Source organism: Callospermophilus lateralis, chromosome 17 (genome assembly GCF_048772815.1).
Source record: "Callospermophilus lateralis isolate mCalLat2 chromosome 17, mCalLat2.hap1, whole genome shotgun sequence".
NCBI lineage: Eukaryota > Metazoa > Chordata > Mammalia > Rodentia > Sciuridae > Callospermophilus > Callospermophilus lateralis.
Window position 1 is genome coordinate 36,194,461 of NC_135321.1, and position 19,932 is coordinate 36,214,392.

Here is a 19,932-nt window from a genome sequence, read left to right on the forward strand (position 1 = left end):
TTGAGTACCGAAGACGCTGGAACAGAGAGTTCTCCAAATAACTCACAAGTGAATTCTTAAACCTTAGTTTTTAATGAGGAAAATCACAGGGAGATCACCAGTCCTGTCTTTTTCCTAGAAATGGAAGACCAATCATATTAAATCCAACAATGGTTGTAACAGAACTATTCTGCCAAATTGACACAATAAATCTAGATAAATCACTGAGTGGAGGGCAGCTGAATGAGTTTTGCAGGAACTCAAGGATGAAATTAGGCCACTGGAATCCATTGTTATGCAAGCTACTGTGCCAGACTGCAAATGTGACCCCTGTCAGGAAGAAGGACTGCAGGGTGGGGGATAGGGTTGCAGGGATTTAGATCCTGGTAAACACCAACACTGATTGAGTTCAGATCTTGCTCACTCACTCCAGGGGCACCAGAGACCTAAATGCAAATAGGCTTTTTTTGTTGTTGTTCATTTCTTAAAGCACATTTTCAGTGGATATAATAGAATTTTATAAATTCTATTATAAATTTTAAAATTTTTCTAAAGACCTTGAATAAGTTCTATACCAAAGGCCATTGCTTGGTACCAGGTCACATCAGGACCAGAGTCCCTAATTTTGTTGTGAAAAAGGAATTGGTATTGATGCAGGACGCATCAAGGAATAGAGAGAAGTTGGTACACCACACATGGAGACCGTGAGAGTTATGTTCACCAGAGACTGTCATTAGTTGGACCCTGGTTTGATTTATGAACAGTCAGTGAAATCTTTTAGGGGTCTGAGAATGGAAAGACAGACTCATGAAGATGGATAACAGGAAGTTCCCAAGAGTCTTATGCAAAGCAGCAAAATAGTAGCATATTGTTCCAAAAGGAGCCTGAATGTCCAGGGACTAAAATAGTCCACTGCCCCTATGGGATGCTGGCAATCAGCCATAACCCAGGAAGCAGTCCTGGGGAGGCCTGCTGAGGAGATGACACTCAGATTGTCCCTAGTGCCCAGGTCAAACAACCTGGGAGCAGGCAACACCAGGAACAGTACAACAAAAGGCTATACTCTCATGTAAAACTGTGAGAGCACACCTTCAATTTTACAAGGGGTTCTGATTGTCACCTCATAGTTTGAGAGTGCCGCAGGCACCATAGTGTATGCGTTAGAGTTGCAGACTTAGGAGTCAGTAATCAAAGACTTGTCCATACAGGCTTTTCTTTGTGAATTAAAGCTGCTAGGGCAATTGATTTTGGTAGTAGTGTAGAAGGCATGGTAAGAGCTTAAAAAATAAATTAGGATTAGCAGATCATTTTTATTAAAATAATTTTATCTGAAAAATAAAACAAAATTTTACTGATTCTAAGGTTTTTCCCTTTCAATGCAGATGGAGGGCACAATGCATGCTTTATTCCTTTTTTCCATTACTGTCTTTTGACATAAGGGAATTCATTCTGGTTTTAAACCAATTATCCCAGAACTTTTTCTTGGGCAAACTTTCCTATTCTAGCTTGATATCCAAAAATATCCAATTAAATTGTTCCATTGGTATTTAATGACTACCCAACAAAGTTATTTCAAAGAATTAGGTTAATCTAAACAAATTATCAGAGGTACAAACTGAAATTCCTTCATAAAAATGATGATTCTTTAACTCTTGTATTTCTCTTCACAGTTTGTTGTTGTAGTCTAGATACTTGCCAATTCTCCCAGGGCACAACTGATTGAAAATGGAAAGAGGAAAGCACTTACCCTGTGGCTAAACTATATATGGTGAGTTGTAGAGTATCTTAGGAAAACATGGCTTAAAGTTTGACTCATCATAATAAAAAGTAACTGCTTTACTCTGGGCTGGGTTTTCCATTACCTGACCAAGAGACAAACTGAGTTTTATCAACTAATATGTTATTTTTAGTGGAAAGTTGCCTGGAAGGGAAAATTTGCTTTTGACAAGAAATGAAAGCAGCAAATAGATACTGATAGGCCTGGGATGCCAGGCTGACCTCAGAACAGTACATTTTCTACAAATTGCCAAGAGAGTTTCCTATCTGAAGCAACAGAATACCATGATAAAATTTTTTTCATCCTCAAAGGAAAAGCTGAATTCTGACTCATGCTTCCTTGAACAGACTGAAGAAATTATTTCTCTATAAGAGTACTAAAATCAGAAGCTCTTCTTTTACCAACATATTTGACAAAAACATTTGGTAAGCATTTTTGATAAGCAGATGCACAGCACTCAAATTGCTCTTTCTCACACACTTTGGTGACTTAATTAATTGAGAATTGCTTCCTCCCCTGTGCCTCTCCAACATGACACATTTTTTTATTTGGGAATTATTTTGCTCATAGAGATCAATCACTTAGTCGCTCACTAAATATTTATTGGCGTTGTTCCAGAAGTTGGGGATAAACAGACGAATAAGAAGAGGTTTCTACCCTCCATTTGCTGACAGGCTGTGGGAAAAAAGTCCGAAACAGTTAATTTTAATACAACACTCCCACCCTTGCCCCACAGCTGACACCCAAGGGCATCTCATGTCACTTCATCTTATTTTTTTATTGTTTGTCCCCAGCCTATCACAGCACCTAGCACATAGAAAACTCTCCACATGTTAATTAAATTAATGAATGCATGAATGAGAAGAAACTTTCTGATTTGCTGTGTGATGTTTCTATTGAGAAATACAAAGTTTTAAGTAAAAATACAGTGATCTACTTTAAGGCCCTTAGTACTAGATTGTGCAGTTATAGGGTGCCTTGAATTTAGAAGTGATGACCTACACTTGTTTGGGGATAGTGAAATCAATATAAACAGAAAGTATTTCTCTTTACAGTTTATTTGGCCCTGGAATACCTCTAGGTTTTCTACAATGTCAGCAAAACACCCGGGAGAAGAATTCCTTATAGCCTTGGGCCAGGTGAACTTGTCAGAGGGTTATCCAGAATGGGAGGGGTCCATAAGTTGGAATGTACCCAAGCCCCTCTTGAATTTCCATCTGCCACTCATTCAAAGTGTTAGACAAAAGATGAGTGACATTTAGGATGTTCAATTTATTTACATAAAATAAATTGTGAAAATTATCTGGAAAAAGGTTCCATTTTAGCAACTTGTAGGAATCTTTTTTTTTTAAGTTGTTGATGAACATTTATTTCATTTATTTTTTAATTTAATTTTATTTTTTATATGTGGTGCTGAGAATCAAACTCAGTGCCTTACACATGCTAGGCAAGTGCTCTACCACTGAGCCCGTCAGCCTGCATGTAGAAATCTTGAACAAAGTATTTTCCAACAGATTAAAATTTTTGTTACTAGGGGAGAACATTCTACAGACACCTTGAATTTAAGATGTGCTAAGAAAAAAATCATCAAGCCAAGTAAACACTTTTAAATACCTGTTTTAGCCATAGAGATAATAGAAAAGAAGAATATTTAGTTGTATATAACTCTTCCTCTTTCCTTTGGTGCTATACATCTACGATACGTTTTGTTGGCACACAGAGAAATGGCCGTGTGTTTTGTAGTGCTTCTTACATTAAATATTGAGAAAATTTTTAAAATTTAAAGGGCAGTAGAAATTTGGCAGAGTTTCAAGATCATTTCATACCTCTGCATTTGAAACAGTGCCATAGTCCCTTTCCTGGTGTAAGGGGCTCAGCAATGAGACTGGCTGTTTACATGGCTCAGCAAGGTGTGACATGTCACACAGAAAGGAAAATGCCAGGATTTTGTATTCTCTACATACATCATATGAAGGATTTGTTGTTCTGGGTAGTTGTCAAAAAACTGACTCTCATGTTACAACATAAAGATTTGTTAAGTGCAAATATTTCTTTTACATACGTTCTGTCAAATATGTCTAAATACCTCAAACTGGAAAGGTTATGAATGTGAGAATAATACTAATATTCTGTAATAAGCCAAGATAAGACTGGGAGAAAAAAATTGTATTCATTCTCATATTTCAAAAACTAAAGAAAAGCATATTAGAGGTGAATTAAAACCAATTCCTGAAACAAAATGATCTTTTTTTCCCATTCATCTCATGCAGTATGAAGCTATATGATTTGCAAATTATTTAACCCCTTTAAGCCTTGGCTTCACCACCTCCTCAACCTGGAACATTATAATAATATAGTGCTAAATTAGTAAGATTGCTGACACACAGTAAATGTTGAGTGCTTTTAAGCTATTATAACTATTATTATTATAATTAAAGAATTGACATTAAAATACAACTTGACCCTTGCAAATAAGAAAATCATTATTACCTTTAAGACATATTACTGACATACTATGATTTCTGAGTGACTGAAAATAAGTAGAAATGATATTTGCTAAAAACAAGGCCTCTGCCACATGATCTATGAGAAATTGACCTAAGAAGAGAGGTCCTATTGTGTTGAAGTAAGACTAAGTCAAGATGGAAGTTGTTAGTGTTTCCCAGGAAAGTAGGAACCAAAGAAGAGAAGTCCACTGCTACTTGTAAAAGCAAAAGAGAATAAAATCATGGCATTTGCAGGTAAATGGATGGTGTTGGAGAAGGTAATGCTAAGTGAAGTTAGCCAATCCCCAAAAACCAAATGTTTTCTCTGAATGTTTTCTCTGATATGAAGAGGCTGATTCATAGTCGGGTAGGGAGGGGGTGCATGGGAGGAACAGACGAAATCTAGATAGGGCAGAGGGGTGGGAGAGGAAGGGTGGGGGCATGGGGTTGGAAATGATGGTGGAATGTGATGGACATCATTATCCAAAGTACATGTATGAAGACACGAATTGGTGTGAATATATTTTGTATACAACTAGAGATATGAGAACTTTGTATTCTATATGTGTAATATGAATTGTAATGCATTCTGCTAATATATATATAACCGTCCACATTAGTAACCATGAAAATATGGGTGACCAGGACTCACTGGTTTGGGTAATATACTAGAGATTAAGGAGAACTTAATCTTGAAAAAAAGAATTTTAAAAAATTAGTGTAACGAGAGCTAAGACAAACAGTTAATCTTTGATTTTCACCCATCAATTTGTTCTTGAGCTGGAGACATGTTCTCAGAAACGGTGTGCATAAAAGAATAAGCCATCGTCCCTCCCTGAAAACGGTCAGACATGTGCTGTAAGAGGACAGTAGAAACTTGTACAAAGAACAGTGGGTGGACCTGGAGGACGGCGATCAATTTGACCACAAGAGGCAAAGGGCTCCACAGAGCATCAGAGTTTGTGACCACATCTCCAAAAGGTTGCACATTTCAGACTTTTAAGAATTATTTTCATCTTGTAAGTTTTGGCCCTATTGTTTTTCTTTTGAGGTATTCTCCATTTCCTATAAAAAATTGATAACAGCAGCAGTAAAGATCTTTAGAACATTTTAAAGAGATTTATTTCCCCCACTGGGACATGGCCAAGAGGTGAGAGCAAAGGATGTTGTCAGTTTGTTAGAGGATTCTGAAGAAGAGTGCCAAAGATGGATGGCTCCCACCAGCAAAGAAGGGAAGGTGACTGGCAAGTTTCTGGGGTGCACAGAGGAAAGACAGAAGAGGAAGAGATTGGCCCAAGCTCTGATAAATATATTATATATTTATATATAATATATTCTCTTTTCATCCCATTTTCATCTTCTGTCACCTCTTTTCTCATCCTTCCCAGGCATATCCATCCACTTCCCTAGATACCCTCGAAAGATAGCTAATGGTTGTGGGAAGCATCTGCCTAGAAGTTGGTTTAATTGCTCCCTGGGTGACCTCCACTCCCAGGGAAGTGGCCATTATTAGAAGGAAAATCAGGAGGAATAAGTATCTTTTAGATTCAGAAAACGCTATCTCCTAACATTGTGCAAGCATCCTACACATGCTACTCTGTACCTTGTCTTCTAAGAGTCCTACTAGGCCAAACAACAGAGAAACCTTGCAGCTACAAAACATGATTATCTGCAAGAAGCCTCCTTGTACGAGAAGTGAGGTCCAGATTTTTTGGGGGTGTAGGAAGTGCTATTCTTAGGGAACTACAGTTGTAGGAAGGTGAATCTGGTTTCCAGGGATACCTCTATGTGAAGTGGGTTTTGATCATTATTTTAGAGTCCAGCTGGCTGGGTCTGATGAATTTAAGACACTGCCAAAAGAATGAGCAAGTTTCTTTGAATGTGAGTTCTTAATCTTTGTAAGTTTAAATTGCTATTTTGTCTTTCCTTTTAAAACATTATCTCTTTAGCGTACAGCTTCTTAAAACATCTCTATTTTTCATTTTGAAAAAAATTTTTTTTAAATATGTCCAAGTAGCAAATAGGATAGATTTTCTAAATGTTTTAGTGATTCTACATCAACAACAGCCCATCTTTGTTTTACTAGTATCAGACTCATTCATATTTGCCAACATAGAGAAGTTTGTCTTAAACACTTGGGCTCTGTGATGGGTAGTAGGAAGTAACTTCAGGTTTCCATACTAGAGCTCATTTGGGCGAACAGAAGTTCACTGTTCTTAGAAATAGAGTTGAACACCGATTTTATTCCTAAGGTTCTCTGGTTACATTCACTTCTAAGATATATTTCCCATTAGTTGTATGTTCTAATGGCTTACATTTCACATTATAATTTCAAAAGCAATCAGATGGAAAATTTGAGCACAAGTAGAATTGCCTACATGCATTTGCTCTGCTAAGGGAGAGATGGCAGAAGTGTCTGCAGACTTGAGTTTCTTTGTGGATGTGTCTAAAAATCTGTGCAATGAAACTTCTTGATGTGGTTGTGTTTCTAAATCTACAATTTAGATTAGAGAAATACACATTAAGGGCCTTCCGATCAGTAAGAAAATAGGTAAAAAAAAAAAATAAACATTTTTTTCTGAATATTCTGAATTGCTCCTTACCTTAAGATAGGGCTTAAATTTAGCATCCCTCAGTCTTGAAATGATTCAGCTATAGGATCAGTGGCTACTTATGGAACATGTATGACTTTGTTTTATAATGATCTAATCAATATTTCTAAATAATAGTAAAACATCTAACTCTTTTAGTTGGAGTCCCATAAATTTCACAGAATACTGCCCCCTTACCATTAACCTGGCCTGGATTCTGTATTCATGCAGTGGGCACAAACTATTACTTAACTTGGATTCTCTGTGAGTCTTTCAGTGATAATTCAGAACTTTGTGGTAGATTATATTTTATTTTTTATATTTTCCATCATTACGTTTTGTTATGGTTTGGATCTTAAGTGTTCTCCAAAGGTCCAAATGGTAAAGGCTTGTTATCAACTTGTGGCACTATTGGAAGATAGGGAACCTTTAAAAGGTGTGGCCTAGTGGAAGTCAGTTAGGTCATTGGGGGTGTTAGTTTTTTGTCACTATGGCCAACATACCTGACAAGAATAAGTTGAAAGAGTAAAGTTTATTTTGGGCTTATGGTTTCAGAGGTTCAGATTTTGGTCAGTGGACTCCACTACTCTAGGCCTAAGATGAAGCAGAACATTATGGTAGAAGAATGTGTGCCTAACTCTTGAAAGTCAAGAAGGAGAGAGGAGTGGTTGTGGTGGTGGATGGGGGTGTGAGGTAGGGACAAAGTACAGTCCCCAAAGGGCACATCCCCAATGACCTACTTCTCTAGCCACATCCACCTGCCTACAGTTACCACTCAGTAGTCCTTTTAAATTATTAATCCATTAAATGGATTAATCCACCTACTAGTTTATAGCTATCATAATCTAGTCATTTAACCTTTGAACATTCCTTCATTATCTAATATATGAGCTTTTGGAGGTATACCTCATATTCAAACTATAACAGGGATGTGCCTTTGAAGGGGATATTGGGACCCCAGCCTCTTCTTCTTTCTCTCTCTCTCTCTCTCTTTGCTTCCCAATCACTATGAGGTGAATAGAATTCCTCTGCCACATGCATCCACTGTGATGTACTGCATCACCACAGGTCCAAAAGCATTGGGGCCTAGTATGAACCTCTGAAACCAGGAGTCAAAAAGAAAAATCTTTCCTCTTTATTAATTGACTATCTCAGATATTTTGACACATTGGTAGAAAGGTGATCAATACACATGTAAAACAAATAAGTCCCATGTAGTCTTTAATGGCAAGTCTGAGAGCTGCCACATTCTTTTAAGAGGCCAGGACAGAAACGCTGTTGCAGAGACTCCAGGGCCTGGTTCTGTTCTGCTGCTTGTCATGTGGAATCACAGCCCTTTCTACCTGCCCCCCCCACTCAGTTACCATAGCAATTAGGCCAGAGAAGAACATCTAGTACTGAAGTCTGCACAGATGAAGCAAGGAGTCTACCAAGCTGGACGGCTCATTTTAAAACTGCTTATTTCAACTTTAGAATATAACCATCATGGTGACAATAATGTATGCTGGTAAAACCAAGCAGGGACAATTCTGTTACTACTCTAGCTTGCAAAGTGACAGCTGGTGAGTAGCATAATGACATTATCCTGACTGGAATATTGCCACTACTAGGGTGAATGCTCCCAAGCATTGACCAGACAAGGAGACTAAACAAAACCTTCTGAATGTCTTAAAAATGTGCTAAAAGGTCAGGTTTAGCAATTTCCCTTTTTAATATTCAAAACAAGTCATGAAAGTGGAGGTAGTGACGCTCTGTCGAGACTTGGTCACAATGACAAAAAAGCCCTTTTGAAATCTAGGGCCGATAATGTAATTCAGTGGGGTTTTCACATTTCAAGATGCTGTCACGTACGCCTTGGAAAAGAAACCTTAGCTGAATACCTAAGTCCCCACTCTGCCACTAACATGCTGCGAGACACTGGATAAGTGACAATCTCTTTGTGCTTCAGTTCCTTCATCTGTAAAATGAGAGATCTGGATGAACAGTCTTTAAGATGTCAGCCAGCTCTGAAATTCCCTGATTCTATGAGGGGAAATTATACAATAATGAGGCTGACTTTCAACGGTGGTCTGTGAACAGCATGCACCGTTTTATGGTGCCACATAATTGACCAGTCCATTTAATGCAAGTCGTGGTTACTTTGACTAGAGCTAGTCAAGAAAGTCTTTGCAGTTTCTTTCCCGTCTGCTCTGGAGTCTTGTTATGACACCTCAGAAACACTGTCTTAGACAATTTGCCAAGAAGAGAGTTAAAAACATCTTCCTACTTCACGCTTCATTAAATCTCTCCACAGGACTGCCATCATGCCACACTCTCATGAGCGTCCATGGCTGCGAGGTAGTGTGGGATGAGTTAAATAAAGGTCAGCTCATAAAACACAATTGTCCTCACATTCCTACGGCACTGTATTACTCTCTTTTCTGCAGCCTTTAAAGTTTCTGTCAATCACCTGGAGTCTTTATTGACATAAGCATCTGATGAAGGGAAAAGAGGTAGTTAATCTGGAAAAGCATTTTGAGGAAAATAACCAAGGAAAGAACAAATAGAAATGGAAACCAAGCATGTAGAGAGCAAGTGACAGTCAGATGGAGCTTACGGATCAAAGGCAGCAAGCAGGAAGTTGAGCAGGAGGCTGATGGACTGCTCCACATGGATTTGGTGAGTGGTTGGCATCCGTTTGTTAAGCTGGTAAAAAATGGTGGAGAGCACAGCCTCCAGGCGGGCCACATTGAGCTCTATGTTTGGGTCCAGGTTGTTCAGAGCATTTTCCCGCAATGCTTCTATGACATTCCAAATGTCCACCAGGTGCACTACAATTAAAACAGAGTTAACACATTAGCCCAAAGTGCATGGAAAGGCAAATACGTTACTTTACATGTCCATCTGCTCTGGTTTCTCTAGGCTCTTCACATATGTCCCACTGTTGTAGTGGTGGACACAAATAAATGTATATACTACGTGATCTCTAAGACTCAAGGTACAATATTTTGCAGCAAGCAAATGGTTTACCAAAGACTGCAGTAGACAGTTATTTCCAGTCCTCACAGTAACCCCTGAAATCTAGCTATTATCCTCATGTTGTATGCAAAAAGACTGAGCATCAGGGAAGTTGACTGACAGGTGCAATGGTGCAAGGCCAGTCAAGGGCAAAGTTGGCATTCAAATTCAAGTCTATTGGTCTAAAGCATTTTCACATACACGGTGACTCTCAAAATGAAAAGAAGACCAGCATCTACATTCTAGTTGCTGAAAGGATAGACAAAGTACGTTTGAGTATTTAAAATGTCTTCATTTATTATATATATTCTAGTAGTATGTAGTTTGAAATAAGAAAACAAAGGAAAGTTAAGGTATGTAGGACAACAAGGGGAAAAAGACAAGTTATTTATGTGGAGCAGTAACAGAATGAAGTCAGAGATCACTTGCTAACCTGGTCAAGAACAAGCAGTTTCTCTGCTCCATTGCTGACTAGATAATCTAACTTGATTTATGGTTACTTTCATTAGAGTATTCAAGAAATCTGTTTCTGTTTTTTCCCATTTGCCCTGAAGTATTTTTATGACATCCCAGAAACCATCACCACCACAAAGACAATGAACATGTATGCCACCCCAAGATTTTCTCTGGGCTCCCCCGTAATCCATTCCTAGCAGGCAGACAACCTCTGATCTGCTTGCTTCCTGTCACAATTTTCCAGAATTTAAAAAGCTGGAATCATATAGTATGTACTGGTTTTTCATCTGGATACTTTTACTTAGTGTAAGACTACTTTGAGATTCATCTGTGTTGCTTCAAGTATCAGTAGTTGGCTCCTTTTCATTGCTGAGTGGTTTTTCATTATATGGATTTCTCATTTTTGTTTTGTTTTGTTTTGTACCAGGGATTGAACTCAGAGTTGCTTAACCACTGAACCACCTCCCCAGGTCTTTTTATTTTTATTTTGAGACAGTGCCTTGCTAAGTTGCTCAGTGTCTTGCTAAGTTGCTGAGGCTGGTTTTGAACTTGCAATCTTCCTACCTCAGCCTCCGGAGGCACTGGGATTACACTATATATCACCACTTGATTATGGAGTCACTCATGGATGGACAGTTGAGTGATCCAGTTTTTGATTGGGATGAATAGAGTTGCTATGACTATGTCCAAGCCTTTTGATAGACACATGCTTCCATTTCTCTTTGTAAATAATGAGAAATGAGAGGGTGGGGTGGTATAGTAGATATATATTTAATTTTAAAGAAATTTTTCAAGTGTTTTCCACAGTAGATTTACTGGTCCATATTCCCTTAAGCAGTGTATGAGTGTTCCACTCCAGTTCCTCCACATCTTCACCAAGTTTTAGGTTCACTTTTCATTACACTTTTGCATATGCAAATAAATATTTTGTCTTTTCTCAATGAAATGTATTCACATTTCAGTCCTTGAGAAATGTGTATGCCACGTAAGTTTTTTTCTCCAACAATTCCCTAGTTTTTATCTCCTACCTTTTTGCTCACTGTGACACTATATTTAAAAAAAAAACCCCAAACTGACATCTATTGAGTGGCCCCCACGGGTGCCTGGTGTTGTCCTGTGAGATGTGTTTTGTTGTATCTTCTTTTCCTTTTGTTTCTCTACACAGATTTTATGATTTCTTGTTTTTGGACAGCAGGACTTCATTACCAACAAAGAAAGTCTCTTGAAGTCAGATTCTCTTCTCCCAGGCTGGGTTTAGCTATAGAACTTTGGGGTTTGGAAGAACCAGGGCCAGACCCCCTGACTACCAAAATAGGCATAAATTAAAACAAAACCCCAAAGTTTAGATTACCTTTAGATAAGGAATAGGGGTGGGAAGGAAAGGGAAAAAGAAGGGGAATAGCATGGATGGTGAAAGGAGACCCTCATCACTATACAAAATACATGTATGAAGATGTGAATTTGGTGTCAACATACCTTATATATAATCAGAGATATGATAAATTATGATATAATGGTGTATTAAGAATTGTAATGCAAAAATAAATAAATAAATAAATATTACCCCCCCAAAAAAACCCAAACCAAGTTTGGCTCTTATAACTAACTTTATATGCATTTGAAACCAAAGAGGTAAGTGGATTATGCAAATCTTAAAACTGTTAGTTTTATAGAGCTTTCACCGTGTCCTTCACTTGGATGTTTGCAGATGCTTTTAATAATTGCTTAAAATAATGTTTTATGTTAGGAAGGGAAGAGACTGGGCTTAACCGCAAGGAACATTGGAGGTAGTTTGTAATAGAAATCATTTACCAACTGAAATACTTTAATATTTATTATATTTGAAAAAAATTCTGATTTATTAGATTTGGAAAAATTCTGATTTGATTCCAAATATGCAATCTTTTCTGTATATCAAAAATATTAAACAAGGCAATTATTTGTATTTCTTAGCATCATTTATTCGATTTTCAAGCAAGGCACAACCAGAGAAATGACATTTATAAAGAGAACTGGTTTATTTTAATTACCTAGTGGAATATCTGGGATTCCTTACGTATTTGATCTACAAATCCTCTGGATCTGATCCTTGGGGGTGTTTTTGGGCGCAGGATGAAAAAAAAGGACAGTGACAGTGAGATCTGGCCTGTCGTCCTGGCTGGTCTCTGTGCCCAGGTTACTCTGAGAAGCAGGCTCCTGGCCTGATCTCACCTGGCCCTTGGGTGTGGATCATGTGGAACAGGCCTCTGAGGAGGGGAGCACAGACTGTAAACTGGCACCTAGTGAGGGGGTGCTATCAGCCATGGAGATAGCTGCTGGTGGACAGAAGGAACCTGGATGCCCCTGTCTCTCCTGTAAGCCTCTGAAGGCTAGGGAATCCTGGGATTGCCAGGAGTGGAGTCATACAGGTCTACAGAAGTGACATTATTACACATGCCCACGGGAGTGTCCAACATGCCCACCTTACCTACTTCATCCTCAGCTTGCACGGCCTACACTCAGAAGGCCAAACTGGCTCCCTGGGGTTCCCATCTTTGGTGAATGGCACCACCTCTCCCTGCCCCTCCCCCAACTGGAGTCTGTATCTCATCCCTGGATCCTGTCAATGTCCAAGACCCACGAATTCCATTCAATATCACTTTAGTTCCTCCATTGCCATGGACCCTGATGGCCACCACCCAACTCCTTCACCCAGTGCTCTTCCAGGTTAACTGAGTCAATTCTCTCTCTTGGTTCTTCACCCACTTCAGTGTTTTCTACACACAGCAGCCAGGGTTGATATTTCTGCATTGCGAATCTGACAAGTCACTTGTAAACTGCTTAAAGTCCTGTAATAACTTCCCATTATTTTGTGATCCCAACATGCCTTGCAAGTTGTCGTTTCATTTTTCAAATCTGGCCTCTGCTTATTTCTCATCTATGTCTCCTTTATCATAACTTAGCGTCAACCCCACTTCCCCCAGGATAGTTTTCTGGATCCTCCCTCTCCAGTGTTCCCACTTCTCCTGTGTGCCACCTTGGAACTCCGTTCTTCCTCACGACAACATTTAGGGAACACTCGTGGCACGACTGGTTGCCTTGTTTCTGTATGGCATGTGCCCCAACGCAGGGAGGGACTGTGTGTGGTAACTGTTCATATCTCTATCCGTCACAGTGTTTTACACAACAAGGGAGCTCAATCAATATCTGTTGACTAAGTGAGAAAATGACAAAGAAGTGACTCAACAGTGAAGTAGGGTTTCCTACAGATTTATTTGATTTCTAAAAGAGCAGTAAGACACAGTTGTGAAGAATTGCACAGGTATTGGTTTGAATCCATGATGTATCATCAGTGGAGTGACTTAACTTCTCTGATCTTTCCACCTTAGAAAAATGGAACCGATAATAACAACTGCCCTTCAGATGATGACAGTGAAGATTAAATGAGATGCTGCCTGGAAAACACTTGGAATAGGGCATGTTGCATAGGAAATAATAATTGCTTATTGTTGTGAAGCAATAAAATACCTAGAAATCATATGAAAGTTGTTGATAAATAACTATGCTCCATATTTGTGTCCCCATACATTCAAGATCTCAATATAAGGAAAATAAAGTATTAGTTCTGGATAATTGTAAGAATAGGTAGTTACAAATGATTTAAATAAAACTAATTTTCATAATTGTGTGAAAGACACCATAGTAGGTCCTGGGGGTTCAAAGGCAAACAGTACACATGTGGCTACTGCCTCAGGGAGCTAATAGTCTGGTGGGGACACAATTTCACATAACCACTCAGACCAATCCCTCAGAGGTTATGATACACTGTTACATCCAGACACCAGGTTCAAAATGGGATTATGATACCCTTGTGATGGGGCCAATCCCTGGAATATAAGTGTAATAACATGCCACATGATTGCAGTTTTTTTCTGCATACTACCACCCACCTATGTAAAAATACCACTGTCTACTTGGACTACAATAGGCTCATCAACTTCCCACTGCCTGCCTGTCCATCTCCATTTCTTTCTTTCCCACAAGTCAGAAATAATTTTTAAGCCACATTTCTGATCATGTGGCTCTTCTTAAGATCTGTGTCCTCATACTCAAGACCAAGTCTTTCCCATGCCTACGGTGCCCTCTGGCCACGTCTTGTCTTCCTGGCTCCATCACACACAATCATGGGCAGAAGGGTACAACATCCTGGGTTCTGTTGGGCTTCTCTTACCAGCAATGAGGACACTAAGAGTTACCCAATTACAGTGTTATTGTGGGAATTGAAAGAGATAATACACATAAAGCACTTCCCACAGTGCTTCGTACAAAATTAGCATTCAATATATATTAGTTATTATTATTATTGAGAAACAAGTATTATTAACCTCTTGTTTATTTAAACAGGAAACTGAAAAGTGCTGTTAGGAAATTACTAACTAGTGTGTTTTAAAACTCTGACAGCTGTGTACATATGATGCTTACTGCTGTGCTCTGAAATCAACTCAGAAAATGAGGACATTTAGGATGTGCAATAATGATTACACACCGCTAGATGGCACTGCGCCTATTTTACTAAATACCTATCAAGCTTTAAGTGTTCCTCATAAGACACCTGCTAGTAGGAACAGGCAATAGGAAGCGGGTCTCCCTTATCCTACAACTGTATACATTTCATACTAATGTTCTTGGTAAGGCATCAGTTTGCATAATGAGTTTCCTTAGTTAACATTAACCATATCAAGAATAAACAAAACGTATTCTTAAAAGTATTCTGTGTGTCTAGAGATATATACATCCCTAAAGGCAAATTAACAAAATATATTAATTCCCAGCCTAACCACAATTTCCTTCTCTTTTAATTAAGAAAGCAATCATAACACAACGAGTGAATTTCTTAGAAATGTAAACTTCAAACCCCTCTAAACTAACCCCTTTAAAATAAGGTATCTGTTAATTATTATATATAATAACAGATACCTTAACTAATAACTAAGCACATCATAAAATCCCAAAACTAAGAATATTAGTGTTCATTTCAGTCATTAATTGTTAAAACCTAAGAGTTTTTCCGTATAATTAAATATAAATAGAAAAAGTATCAATAGTCTGCTGCAAGTTTAACTAATGTCAGACAGAAAAGGCGAGGTTAGGGTGGAATAGGGAGTTACAGGTGGATAGGGAAGAGTTCATTCATATCAAGAAATGCTTGTTATCTGCTAATGTCTTACACTATTTTAATAGGATATGGACTCTTTAGTTCATAGTTAGGGATGATTTAAATCTAAGTACAGCTGGGAAAAGTGATAAAATGATAGGTATTCAACAAATAACAGCTGTTAGTATTACTATAATTTAACACTCAATGATTTGAAGTCATCTGTACTTTTATCAATTCATAAGATCTATAAAACCCACTAATAACTTCACAAAAATGACTAATGTCATGAAGTTTATTAGGAGTAGCAGAATCATATAAATAGAGTAAAATATGGGAGGGTGGTACAGAAAGGACAGGGATGATAAGGATTTAGCCTTTTTTCAGGATTGAGTCCAAGGCCATCCTTTCTTGAACCAAACTCTAGAGGCTGGGTTCAAGTCACTAAATTTAAGATTGGTGCCCTGGAGATCTCAAAATTCTCAACTCCAAACTCAATCTCCTCTTGATTCCAAGATTTAAGAAAGTGGGGAGGGTTTTGACAAAACTTCTCAGGTGATTTGACAACCACTGATTTGCAAACCTTTGGAAGGGTCTCAAAGGGCTTGCAGCTGGCAAAGGTCAGTGGACCATCATCTTAGACTAACTTAACTGCTGTCCTTCTGGAGTAAAGTGATTCTCAACCTTAGCTGTGCACTGGAATCGCATACAATGTTGTAAAATGACCCCCTGGAGCTGCTACAAATGCTGGTTCAACATCACACTTGGAGTAGAAAAGCACAGACTTTTAGAATAGCAGCATCTCAGGCCCCCAGCCCAGACCAGGGCAATCAGAAGCTGCCTGTTAACATATCCATGCAGTCTGCCTTCACAGTCTAATATAAGGAGGACTGCTTAAAGCCAGGTATCTCCAGTCCTTTGACATGAAGACAGACTGGTATGTCCTAATAGGTTGTAAGGTGTGTTACAAAAAGTTGATTACTATTAATTAATTTATGAAGTTTAAGAATGATTTATATAATTATGCATATATATCTATATCTATATCTATATATATATATAATTTAAGAGGGGTTTAAAGCTTACATCTCTTAGAAGGTCACTCTTGCTTTATGATTGCTTCCTTAATTAGGATAAATAGCAATTGCATTTAGGTTGGGAAGAATATAATCCGTTGATGTGGCATTGGGGATGTATATATCCTTGAGATAACAGATAATGTTTGTACACATGTGTGCCCCTGCCAACCTATGCACAGGCCCTCTCAACCCTCATCCTTGCCCCTGTGCTTAAAGTGATGTTGGTGGGTGTCTGAGATTTTGTCAACTTGTTTTCCCTGCTCTGAGACAAGCACCTAAATGCAGGAGGATTCCTGCTGGTAACCTACTCATCATATCTACCCATGGCGATGGACATAGATTGTTGTCCCTGAAAATTTATCTGATTCTTCCCTTCCAAGATAGACATTTCCTGGTCTTCTATGCATGAATTTTCCAATGTAACTACACTTTTTAAAACATGAGAACCAAGTTCAGGTAATATTTTTGATTAGTTTATGTGTTGGAATTGAAGTGCAAATTGGGTTCTTTCACATAGCACACTCTTAAAAATATGTTTGTGAGCTTGTAGAAGAGCTACCTGTGTGGAGTCTCACTCTTGTACTTATCCAACAAAATTCTGATGTCCTCAGAACTACAAGAACTAAAGTCTTTTTCTTGTGATAACTCTCAAATGGAAAGTTTCATCTAGTATTCTAAGTGACAAGTGGGCACTAAGTAAAAACACTTAAGGAGCTTCACATGTGAGTAAGGTGTCATGAGATGGTGTATGAGGAAGTGGGGACAGGAATTTAGCCCCTTGTCGTAAGGGAGTGCAGGAAAATTCCATATTCCTCATATAGATGCTCACTGGCCTTTTTCCTTAGCCTTCCATCTCAGAGACTTAAAACTTCTTTCATGCAGTAAGTATTTATTTAGCCCTTACTGTGTAGAACTATTGTTTTGGGTTCTAGAATTATTATAGTATAAAAGACAGGTAGGTCCCTCAGATGTGGTAGTTAGAGATACTAAGCAAATAAAAGTATTGAAGGTGCAGCATAAGCTATTTTCTCTTTTTATTTTAAAATATTTAATTAAAAATAAAATAAATCATATGTAATCAAGGTGGACATCATGATGATTTAATATTCATGCTAATTGTTATGCAATTTATGCATATATCTGTTTTCTTACATAGAGAAAAATGGGTTTAGAGATAGTAGACGGGGATTCAAGTGTATCTTCATTTGTAGAAGAGAAATTATAATATACCCCTTTCTCAATTTGCAGGTGTTCTGAGGAACAATGAGTATGTATGTGAGAAAACAGGGAAGCACTACCTACATTTTAGGCATTATGTTTATTTTTTGAGAAAAAGTAGGCATTAAAATGCACTATTGGAGCAGTGGTACACGCCTATAATCTCAGGGGTTTGGGAGGCTGAGTAGAAGGATCAGGAGTTCAAAGCCAGCCTTAGCAACTTACAGACACCCTAAGCAATTCAGTGAGACTCCGTCTCTAAATTAAACAAATAAACAAACAAACAAGAAGGATCGGGGATATGGCTCAGTGACTTAGTGACCCTGGATTAAATTTCTGGTACCACCCCCAAGCACCACAAACACCCCCTCCCCCACCAAAAGACAAAACAAACACTGTCATATTCAGGTAGAATCATAACACCCTCCCCCCCAGGAAAAAATTCTTTAAATTATTTGCTCCCCTCTGTCAGTTACAAAGATATCTGGCCCTTACTATAAGCTGTCTTTTATAACTTCTGATTTATTTTCCTTTTACTGGATGAAATGGTATTATAAATCCATGAGGGATTGTTGCATGGTGATCACTAGTTTAGTTCAATTTCAGGTCAGGTATCTTGAAATCCATCCAACTTCAGCTCATGAGAAAAAAAGAATATTTCAGTGTATCACTACTTACCATACAGCCATTGCCCATGGAAGCAGCAACATATGGAGAAAGTCTGACATATGCTGACACATCCAGAGTTGGAAAAGGGAGCAAGAGATGAGATTCCATAACAGCTTCGAAAGAAATTAAATCTAACCAGGGATTTTTAAGGATTTAAAATGCATGGTGGTTCATGTTCTAGGTGATTGGATAAAATATAAGAACTTGACCATATAAGAGATTATAATTTCCTTGAGGAGAGATAGATTCAGATGACCTAGCTGGAGATCAGCACAGGATACTGAGTTATGAACAGTCTGCACCCATAGGGCAGGTTTTCTCTAAAGTGCTTCAGGAGCTGTAATACGGGGTTATTATCGTGAGTTGGAAACTTCGGAAAGACTTGGAGGAGATAAGGCTCAAGTCCATGTCTAAAGCATAGTACAAAGTGCACAGATGAAGATGAGGAGGGGAGAATACCCCAGGAAGAAGAGGATCAGGCGGCCAACAGCCCAGAACAGTGAAGGAGGGTGGTGTGTGTTCAGTTTTTGAATTGACCTTACTGGGCCAGGGAAGTTTGAGTTAAGAATAACAGGAGAGCAGGATTCATAACTAAACACATTTATCTATTGCCCATTATGTTAAATTTCCCTAATTTTTTTGATAAGCAAATCCCTCTATTTTAAAATTCACCATGAATTTATTTTTTATTTTATTGAGAATTTGCATTTTATAAAGCTTATGCCTAGTTTTGTTTCAGACTACAATTCGAGCTAATTCAGATCTCTAACTATAGCCCAGAAGCTGGATAGGAAAACCAGGATTCACTCAAATCTAGTTTGAGTGAATCTCAAACTATGATTTTCCACAGTTCTTAGGTCTGGCCAGGGCATGCCTAAGTATAAACAGCCCTTCAGGTGATTTTGATAGACAGTAAGGTTGGAGAGCCCCTACTATGGAGCATGAGTTATGAATGAAGTTAGACACCAAATAGGAAGAAAAGGAAACTGATGTTCATTTGAGTCAGTGGAATTCATTTAAAAGATATCCCAAAGGGGCTGGGAGCCTCCTGGTCAAGAATGCAAGGAAAAAAATTAGCCTGTTGTTAAGATTTTTTTCAAATAAATCATTTAAATTTTAAGCTCTGATTTATCTCTTTTTATAACAAAATATTATTTTAAAATCTGTTGGGAAGGAAGAACCAGTAAATAGTGTGCTTTGCCAGGGTCAACAAATGTATTTTGATGTGACTATATGTGGATATTAGCCATCACTCACATTAACCAAACAATGAATTCAGAAAGAAATGTTGGTGGAAGCACAATTTTTAGATTTTTAATTAGTAGTCATTTTCTAAGCCTTTATAAAATGTGAACAATGACAATGCCTGAGTAACTCATAGGTTGGTTTTGTTTTTTTTTTAATGCTTGTAATCTCAACTTCTTCCTTGCTTCCAAAATATGCTAAGGCAGTTAGTTCTCTTTCCTAAGAACACTTGGAGAGAAGCATCATATCTTAGAAAGATAACATTTCAGTTTCACTTTAATTTCCTGGTTAAGGTGATGTA

The 19,932-nt window shown here is 38.1% G+C and overlaps 1 protein-coding gene across 13 annotated transcripts in view; it reads right to left on the minus strand.

Moving 5' to 3' along the window:
- Positions 1 to 19,932, minus strand: part of Dtna (dystrobrevin alpha) — a 349,876-nt gene that overhangs the window by 86,529 nt on the left and 243,415 nt on the right. For all 13 annotated transcript variants that reach the window (XM_076837170.2, XM_076837171.2, XM_076837178.2 and 10 more), the window contains exon 5: positions 9,430 to 9,643. In XM_076837170.2, the coding sequence (XP_076693285.1) occupies positions 9,430 to 9,643 (214 nt within the window). The remainder of the gene's footprint in view (positions 1 to 9,429; positions 9,644 to 19,932) is intronic.